This window comes from Montipora capricornis, chromosome 9, assembly GCF_036669925.1.
Source record: "Montipora capricornis isolate CH-2021 chromosome 9, ASM3666992v2, whole genome shotgun sequence".
NCBI lineage: Eukaryota > Metazoa > Cnidaria > Anthozoa > Scleractinia > Acroporidae > Montipora > Montipora capricornis.
The window spans coordinates 675,693-685,692 of NC_090891.1; the positions used below are offsets into that span (position 1 = coordinate 675,693).

The 10,000-nt window shown below is 38.0% G+C and overlaps 1 protein-coding gene across 1 annotated transcript in view; it reads left to right on the forward strand.

Annotated features, from left to right (window-relative positions):
* Positions 1-9,725: 9,725 nt before the first annotated feature.
* LOC138015522 (C-type lectin domain family 6 member A-like) overlaps positions 9,726-10,000 on the forward strand; it is a 21,255-nt gene continuing 20,980 nt past the window's right edge. Inside the window, exon 1 of the mRNA XM_068862586.1 lies at positions 9,726-9,834. Coding sequence (XP_068718687.1) covers positions 9,750-9,834 — 85 coding nt within the window. The 5' untranslated portion in view covers positions 9,726-9,749. The remainder of the gene's footprint in view (positions 9,835-10,000) is intronic.

Consider the following 10,000-nt stretch of genomic DNA (forward strand, 5'->3'; position numbering starts at 1 on the left):
CCTGGGCACAAAGCACTCAAAGCACTATTTTGTGAGATTTCCCATATCCAATTAAAACAGTGGAGCAATCATGCCAAACATTGTCCCTTAAAACAAAACTTTTGAGATATAAAAGTTCCTCGAGATGGCTTTTTGTGTATTGTTATAAATTAGATTAAGTACTCATCAAACAAAATTTGAGGTTTTGGTGGGAGAAATTGCAATATTAACTGCATCACAATATGATTGGTATATTTAGATGGCTAGCTCTACTACGTAACAGTACTTGTATGTGTATGGTAACTTTATAATGTTTCATGAAAAGTGCTAGTAATGCAAATGATTTTGAGTAGTCTACACATGTACTACTCCACAAGACAAGTGAATTTTTTTTTGTCAAGGCTCACATATATGTACATGCAAACAAGCAAGTGACAAGTAACAAGTGAGAAAGCTTGTATACCATGTCATAGGAAATAGTTACATATCACCCTGCACAAGGAATGTGGAATACAGCCAAATTTACGCTATGCAGTTATTGACTGATTGCTTAAATATTTTTTTATGACTTGGTATAAAGGGCCTCACATTACTGAACAAGTCATGTGACATTGTTTGGACATGAGAAACCAGTGAAGGTACATGTACATTGTGGGTATACAGGTGACAAGGGAGTAACTACAGAATAACCGGCCACTATTGTGTTCTTGTAGTGGCATCGTTTGAAGTACAAGGCATCTGCAAGTGGCGAAAAAGGGGCTGGGTATACAGAGACTACTATTATTATTATTATTATTATTATTATTATTATTATTATTATTATTATTATTATTATTGCCTTAAACGGCCTTAAAGGAGAACTGAAGGCTAGAAGATCAAATTGTTTTATGTTTTATTATTGTGGAAATATAACGTCCTTTACCCAAAAAAACAGGAAAAATCCTTTTTCATCTTGAAAGGCCTTGAATTTGCCCAAAATCCTTGGGTGTTTTTCCAATTTGAACGCCCGCCATTTTGTTTGCTTTTTCTTCCGGTTACTTCCAAAAAAGGAATGTCCGCCGCAATGTTGTGACGTCATTGCGCACAAGCAAGCAGGTGGTTTTCACTAAAATCTTCTGATATCGTACGTTTAAGTCTCAACATAGTACTCCGCTTTCGTCGTCGTCAACACACATAAGTTTATGGCATCAAAAGATGAAAGCGTGTTGAATCCAATTTTGATTCGACATCAATTCTCGAACTCATTAATACTTTATAAGGTTATTAGCCAATAGGAGTGCCCCATTTTGGTCAGATGCATGTATCTTGATACCCAATAAGACTACAGATCAAGAAAAGCTCGTTAGTTCAAAAATTGATCAAGACACTGATCAAGATACTTAAATTTAAAAAAAGAGCACTGTCAGGGACGCGCATGCGCGAGGCTTTTTCAAAAAATCTTGAAAAAATCAGCCTGAACTTTTCAAGTTTGGTGAGGTGCAGACAACGTGGAGACCACTGTCGCACTCAGAATTTTCAACACCCCACGCCCAAATAGTGATTCAATCTCCTCAAGAAAGCAAAGCAGTGTAGAAGTATACAGAATCTACATGAAGAGAAACTTTTTAAACTGTTAATTCATGAGAGATTCAACGTATGGTGTACTTGAAGTGTAAGCCGTTTCACTCTTATAAACAAGGATCAAAGTCTATCGTCGCGGCTCATTTCTAGCTACTAGTGGCTTAAATGTCAGAGACCGCCACATCTTCCTTTGGGGATAAACGTTTACTATTTTCACTCAAAAATGTATGTTTGAATTTTTTGAAGAAACCTGCATTTAGATGAGAGGAATTGCACTGGGCTGGTTGTGTTTTATTTGTTGCACGAATTATAAGACCACAAGCGGTGAGGAAGACAAGACTAAATTTTTCTCCCCTCACCGTGTTTCGACTCCAACTGAGTCGTCTCTTGGAAATAAATGCACTCTCTTTCAGCTTTGAAATGGCATGTTAATCTTGATAATATATTTGGTACATCACAGAGAAAAAAAACTTCTGTTTGAGCGCCTGTACCGCCGACAATGTTACACTTCCCTGAATCCTCAGCTGTCAGTGAACAGAAATGGCACGATATTTTATTTTTTGGATTCCGATCCTGATGATCGATAATAGATAAATACACATTTTACCGTTTTTCGAAAGCCGTATTAAGAGTATACTTAAACAGAAAAAGCAAAATATTAAAAGTCGGTTAAAATTTCTGATATGAGAAATACTACGCATGTCATCGCATGACAGTGTCCTTATAAATGAACCTTTATGCTAATAAACCTTTAGAAAAAAACGTCACAGGAGCTGCTACACTACTGAAAAATCCAACACACACATAAGTAAACTATCGGCACACAATGAGTTTTCAATTTCCGGAATATTCAACATAACACTTTCGCAGTACATTTTATCATTAGCGTTCAGAGAGTTAAAACAAATGTGTACACCCAATAGTTCAGCGACAGGGCATAATGTAATAATTATATCTAATAATAATAAAAACTTGTGTGTACCCAACGCTTGAACCTTGTTTAGTACGTATTCTTTGAAAACTACACCGCTATCTAAAACTGGTACTTTTACCTCTCTTAAACTCTGCCATTTAGCGAAAACGTTTGCAGCCCAACTATTTTTATATTCATTTGAAACTGACACGGCCTTGTTAACTGAATCACTTTCTTGGGAAGACGATTTTGTCAGGCGAAAACGACGTGATTCTGACTCGCTCTCCATCACGCCCTATGATGTAAATTTATTCAAGAGTTCTACTCTTTTAACTCACCCAAATATTGAATAATCAGTACTTTAAAAATTACTATCATTGGCATTCTTCATTCAACGACTATGGAGTTGCACCTGTTGAGGTTGTAGAGGAGCACCGTTTACTGTGGCTATAGAGGCCGATCCTCGAATTGCACTGTCGACTGCAGCCCTCGCATGTAAAGACTGGTGCGTAGTTGAGTTTGTCACGAGATTGTTGCTGACCAGCTTTCCTCTTTATTTTTTTTTCCTCTGCCTGGTCTTTGAGTTTATTCTCGCCAAAACTCAGACGCTTTGAGACAAATTTTTTCCACTCTAATGTGTCTGCAGCGTAAACGTCCCAGCTGTTTGTGTCGATACCACATGCTTTCAAGTCACGTTTACATGCGGACGACCTACCTTGCGTTTACCGGTTGAGAGTTCACCATACATGATGTCCTTGGGTATGCACCCGTCTTCCATTCAATGCACATGGCCTAGGCAGCGAAGGCGTCTTTGATGGAGGAGTGTGTATATGTAGTAGGTACACCTGCTTTTGCTAGCACATCGTTGTTTCTGATACCAAGGATCCTTCGCAGGCATCTCATCTGGAAGACCTGACGTTTCCTTTCTTGGTGTGCATATGTTGTCCAAGATTCGCTACCGTAGAGCAGAGTGCTAATAACGCAAGCTTGATATACATTGACTTTGGTAGGGACAATCAGATCTTTGTTTCCCCACACTAGCTTTGATAGTTTTGCCAGAGTTGTTCAAGCTTTACCAACGTGTTTGTTGATCTCGGTGTCCAGTGATAGGGTGTCTGTTGCTGTTGAGAGGTCATGTCAAAAACTCTTGTTTCGTGTTTCATCAGGGTTTCCAAACACCTCGAAGTAAAAAATGCACTCCATTTACGGCATCGAGCTTTCATCGATAACCTCCGATAAAACACTCGCACTCGTTTTGACATATATTATTTCAGCAGTTCCTTCGTTTTCGAAGATGTTGTCAGTGTTATTTGCAGTTATAGCCGCTCGAACGGTTCAACATTTGTAAAACACACCAGACCGTAAAAACTCAACTGTATAAATTTAAACAATATTAAGGCAAAATGCATTTACTTACAATCAACGGCTGCACTATTTTGTTCGGTACACGAACAGGTTTCTGAATGATATGATCAGATGTTCAAAAATTGAAATCACCTATTGGCTGATGACACTAATTTATTCAGTAAGCATAAAGGTTTGTCCTCTTTGCACGCTATTATATTGGAGTTTACCAGTGTTAATTATTGGATTTGTGCTAATAAAATTTCTTTGAATGTTAAAAAATCTAGCTTTGTTTTTTTCCTTCCCCCTCAAAGAAAAATAATACCTAATTTTCATTTAACAATAAACGGCAATCATTTAAAGCGAGGTTTTTGTATAAAATATCGGGCTACCTTATTGATTCCAATCTTAGTTAGAAACCTCAAGTTGACAGTATTGTTAAAAAAGTTAAAAGGAGCATTGGAGCATTATCAAAGCTGCGATACTATGTAAATATCACTATCCTGATTAATCTCTATTACTCACTAATTTATCCTTTCCTCACTTTTGCCGTACTTTCATGGGGTAATGCATATACCACGACCCTTCAACCCTAGTATATTTTGCAGAAAAAGGCAATGAGAATTATCACTTTTTCAAACTTTGATGAACATTCAACTCTACTTGGTTACCCAGCATATTTCTATTTTCATGTTTAAACTTCCTAATAGGTTATTACCGTCCTATTTTGATTTCTTCTTTACTCAAGTAAAGGAAATTCATAAATATAATCGCAAGAAGTGCAGCAAATCAATCATACTTTATGCCAAGAGCAAGAACAAATTTATGGTTTATTTGATATATGTGAAATCATGTTCCTTAAAACAAATCAAGAAAAGATGATCTGTGAAGTAAATACGGAGTCCAGATTTTGTTTTCGTCATGTAATTCGAAGATGATTTTGTTTTGCTTTATAGCTCCGCCATACTGTTTTCACTACCAATTTTTTTTCTCTTTGAATGTGACCATGTGCTTTCTTTCTTTATCAGTTATTTTCTGCATTAAGGACTAAGTTTAAGTTATGGTTTTAGATAAGTTAGGTGGATAGTTTAGGTAGCCGATTGTATTGTACTTGTCTTTTGTTGTGTGTGCTACTTTCGTTAGCTTTCACAGCTATTAAGGAAGCCATCATTGTTTTTATAATTTCGTTTTCTTCGTTGTAAGGAAAAGGAAAATAAAGTTATTGATGTTGTTGTTGTTGTTGAAAAGGGTGAATAAAATGACTCATTTGAGTGAGAGTGCGGATTGAGAACAAATTTTACAAAAAGCCTAACCGTCTTCAAATTTAGCCTTGAAGGGGCTTTGAACCCTTACCTCTGCGATATCGGTAAATTGCCTTCACTGGCTCAATAGGAACTCACGTAATGACCAGAGCAATGCACCACCATCACAGAGGTCAGGACTCAATTCCTGTTCAAGCCTGAATTTTTCAGAACTTCTCTTTGATACTTCTCAAGTAACGTTAATTAATACCTGGGATAATCAGCATCTCAACTTCATTGTCTCCACAGTTCAAATACATTTTAACTTTCGTCATACAGATACTGTACATTTAGTTATACATACTACAGTGTCATGTTTATGTTACCCTTTTCAGTAGTCTTTCCTCGTTAGTTTTTCTCCTATTTCTCAAGGGCAACCTCTTATTTTCGATATTTTTTTGTTCAAAGTTGTTTGGCCAGAGCAAAATTTAGTATTTCATGAGAGTAAAACAATTTTGATGCCATCAACATTGGAGATCTACGCGGGATGATGCAACAAGAAAAGCCAGTCACAAATATGAGGAACATTGGAGCCAAGTAAATAAGAATAATCGCTTAAAGAGAGTAAGTAAAATTGTGTATAGTTTGAGTCAAGCGTTATTATAATATTCATGGAGTAAGATTGTCTTTGTAATCCTGAGAACGACTCTTGACTCTGAAGTTGACTCTGCTCAGATTGTTTACTCCTCATTTGAAAACTGCGGGGAAATCTTTGCTGACGTCATTGTATGAAATTTATCTCACTAACAAGAAAACGAGTTTAAGCCCTTTGTGTGGAAAATAACCCAGGGGTGAGGTACTAAAAGAAGTTTAATACGGGAAGCTCTGCCGCAGTCTGCCCCGAGGTCTGATCCCTTACCCTTTAATATACCATTTTTGGCAGAAAAGATACCCCTTTTGTATACCTTCCATTGACAAATGGTACCCTCTTCGTATACCTTCCATTGTCATTTTCAATAAATTAAAAACGTACAAGCATAAGGTATGTGTGTTCCAAATATTTTAATGAAGGGCCCTTTTAAATACCTAAGTGACAGATTTCCCTACCCTTTCATATACTTCGACTAGTGAAATCATAACCCTTTTATGTACCTGAAGCATGAAAAAGGTACCCCTTTCGGACGGAGCCTCCCCGTATAGGCTATTATAGGGTGTACCCCCCTCCCCCGGGAGGAAAGCACTAATGAGTAAATTTCAATTAAACTTGAGGAACGGAAGTAATGATGGAACAGTGATATCTTAGGAGCATAATTATCACCTTGGTTAACAATGTGAAAACACGGAATTCCCGAAACTGTAAAATAAGCTCCAAAACGCACAAGAATACACCAGAGGTGAGTCAGTTTTATTCATTTTATTGAATGAACGTTAAATTGAACGATTTTTAGCCTTCATAATCGACGGTATTTTATTTCCCATACAAAGTCTTATAACGCGTTTAAATTCTCAACGGCTGCCTGTAGTGACGTGAACTTGGGCTGCCTATGATGTAATAAATATGAATTTTAGGGAAAGGTTGCACGTCGCATTTGTTGGGGAAAACTTTTATACAGACAAGAGCACAAAAAATGAAGAAAGCTTGCTCGTGAAATTTAGAAAAGCGCGAATAAGCGGTTGTGCGTGAAAACTCCCATCAGAAGGAAATGCAAAGCATATAGCATTGGATAGAATTAATGAGAGACGTTCAATAAGTAAAATACTTATACTAGCTTCAGAAAAGGCTGTTAATGGAACACTGAGCGTTTAGAATTTGAGAAAATGGAGAGAAAACAGACAAAAAGTCGCTGTTTTTAGTGCAATATAAAGGAGGTAGCAAGCATTGAATATACAAGCTACATTTCCATCCAAATATGTTGAGATTACATTGATGAAATTGCAAAATCAATTAGTTTGTCAAACGTTTCTTCGTGTATCCGCAGCTTGTTTTAAAATTATACGCCAAACGGAGACACGAGTTTCCTTCATTGAAAACGTGAGGGAAGTGGCCGAAAAGTGGTCCAGTTCCGCCGTTACCACAGTAAGGGAATCATGAAAAAACGTCTTGTATCCGTTATCGGAATCACGTGCTAGAAGTTGTGTTTCCGCAACGTTATCACACGATTCCATAATGTTTCAGCTCGTGGATTCACGGCGCTTCGTCTTGTGTATGTCAAAAAATGTTTTATCAGGGGTTACAGATGAAAGCACGACACCGTAAGCGGAGTGCTTTTCTTGTTTTGAGATGTTTGGAACCCCAGATGAAACACGAAACACGAGTTTTCGACATGACTTCTCGACAGCAACAGACACCCTATTACTTGACACCGAGATCAACAAACGCATTGGCACAGCTTTGACATCTCTGGCAAAACTATCAAAGCGGGTGTGGGGAAACAAACATCTAATTGTCCCTACCAAAGTCAATGTATATCACGCTTGCCTTATTAGCACTCTGCTCTACAGTAGCGGATCTTGGACAACATATGCACACCAAAAAAGGAAACGTCAGGTCTTCCACATGAGATGTCTGCGAAGGATCCTTGGTATCACAAACAACGATATGCTAGCAAAAGCAGGTATACCAACTATATATACATCCTCCTCCATCAAAGACGCCTTCGCTGGCTAGGCCATGTGCATTGAATGGAAGACGAGCGCATACCCAAGGACCTCATGTATGGTGAAATCACAATCGGTAAACGCAAGGAAGGTCGTCTACACCTCCGTTTCATGACCGCATGTAAACGTGACTTGAAAGCATGTGGTATCGACACAAACAGCTGGGACGTTCACGCTGCAGACAGATTAGAGTGGAAAACACTTGTCAAAGTGTCTGATTTTTGGCGAGAATAAGCTCAAAGACCAGGCGGAGGAAAAAAAATAAAGATGACAGCTGGTCAACAACAATCTCGTGATAAACTCAACTACGTACCAGTCTTTACATGCGAGGGCTGCAGTCGACAGTGCAATTCGAAGATCGGCCTCTATAGCCACAGTAAACGGTGCTCCACTACAACCTCAACAGGTGCAACTCCATAGTCGTTGAATGAAGGATGCCATTGATAGTAATTTTTAAAGAACTGAATATTCAATATTTGGGTGAGTTAAAAGGGTAGAATTCTTGAATAAAATTACATCATAGGGCGTGATGGAGAGCGAGTCAGAATCACGTCGTTTTCGCCTGACAAAATCGTCTTCCCAAGAAAGTGATTCAGTTAACAAGGCCGTGTCAGTTTTAAATGAATATAAAAATAGTAGGGCTGCAAACATTTTGGCCAAATGGCAGAGTTTAAGAGAGGTAAAAGTGCCAGTTTTAGATAGCGGTGTAGTTTTCAAAGAATACGAACTACACAAGGTTCAAGCGTTGAGTGCACACATTGCTGAGATGGATGCCCTGTCGCTGAACTATTGGGTGTCCAAATTCGTTTTAACTCTCTGGACGCTAATGATAAAATGTACTGCGAAAGTTTTATGTTGAATATTCGGAAAATTTAAAACACATTGTGTGCGGATAGTTTATTTATGTGTTGGATTTTTTAGCAGTTTAACAGCCCTCGTAACATTTTTTTTTATAAAGGTTTATTAGTAGTAAGGTTCATTTAAAAGGACATTGCCATGTGATGACATGCGCAGTATTGACATGCGCAGGGATGGCGCAGTGGTGAGAGCACTCGCCTCCCACCAATGTGGCCCGGGTTTGATTCCCGGACTCGGCGTCATAGTCATATGTGGGTTGAGTTTGTTGGTTCTCTACTCTGCACCGAGAGGTTTTCTCCGGGCACTCCGGTTTCCCCTCTCCTCAAAAACCAACATTTGACTTGATTTACTTTCATTGTTCATTGGAGTTTACGGTGTCCCCAATTAGTGCTCCAGCGCTAGAACGACTAGACACTTAAATAAAGTTCCTTTCCTTTTTACTTCGATCCTTGTTTTTAACAGTAAAACGGCTTACACTTCAATTACACTGTACGTCAAATTTCTCGTGGATTGACAGTTTAAGAAGTTTCTCTTGCGTGAAGTGTTGAAAATTCTGAGTGCGACAGTGGTCTCCACATTGTCTGCACCTCACCAAACTTGAAAAGTTCGAGCTGATTTTTTCAAGATTTTTATAAAAAGCCTCCCGCATGCGCTTCGGTGACAGTGCCTCTTTAATTTCAAGTATCTTGATCAGTTTTTGAACTAAGGAGCGTTTCTTGATCTGTAGTTTTATTGGGTATCAAGATACATGCATCTGACCAAAATGGGGCACTCCTATTAGCTAATAACCTTATGAAGTTTTAATGAGTTTGAGAATTGATGTCGAATCAAATTGGATTTAACGCGCTTTCATGTTTTGAATCAGCTTTCAACATTTACTACAGTCTTATCAATTTTGCACGAAAATTAGCTCTACAAAGTGTCCCAAATGCTAAAAACATTTAAACAGAATTTATTTTGAAGTTTTGAGCTTCAATTAGGAAAGCAATTAGTAATTGAATTAAAGCTTAATCGCCAAATGGATTATATTTGTAAATTATGTTAATTCCCATCCGTGCGTGCTTCATGATCAATGCCGTGACGGCTTCGTTTCAGCCAAAGCATGACTCATTAAAGCTGAAGCACGCTTTTTAATACTGAAATAAGTTTTCCTTTTTGTTGCAGTCACAATTGTAAACTCTGTGCGATGATTAAGAATGAAGTTAGCGAAGCAAAAACCATTCGGATCCATGATTGCTGGAATCCTTCTCGGTGCTTTTTTTACTATTGCAGGAAGTTTCGGTAACTATGTGAAATACTTCCTTCTTTTCTCTTGATATTCTACGAATCTGTGTAATATTCGAATGTACATTCATTAAGGGTGCTGTGGTGTATCCACTAGTACTGGAGATTTTCTGGTATGATTTCTTCTATTATTCGATCTATACATAAATGTGAATGAAGCTGC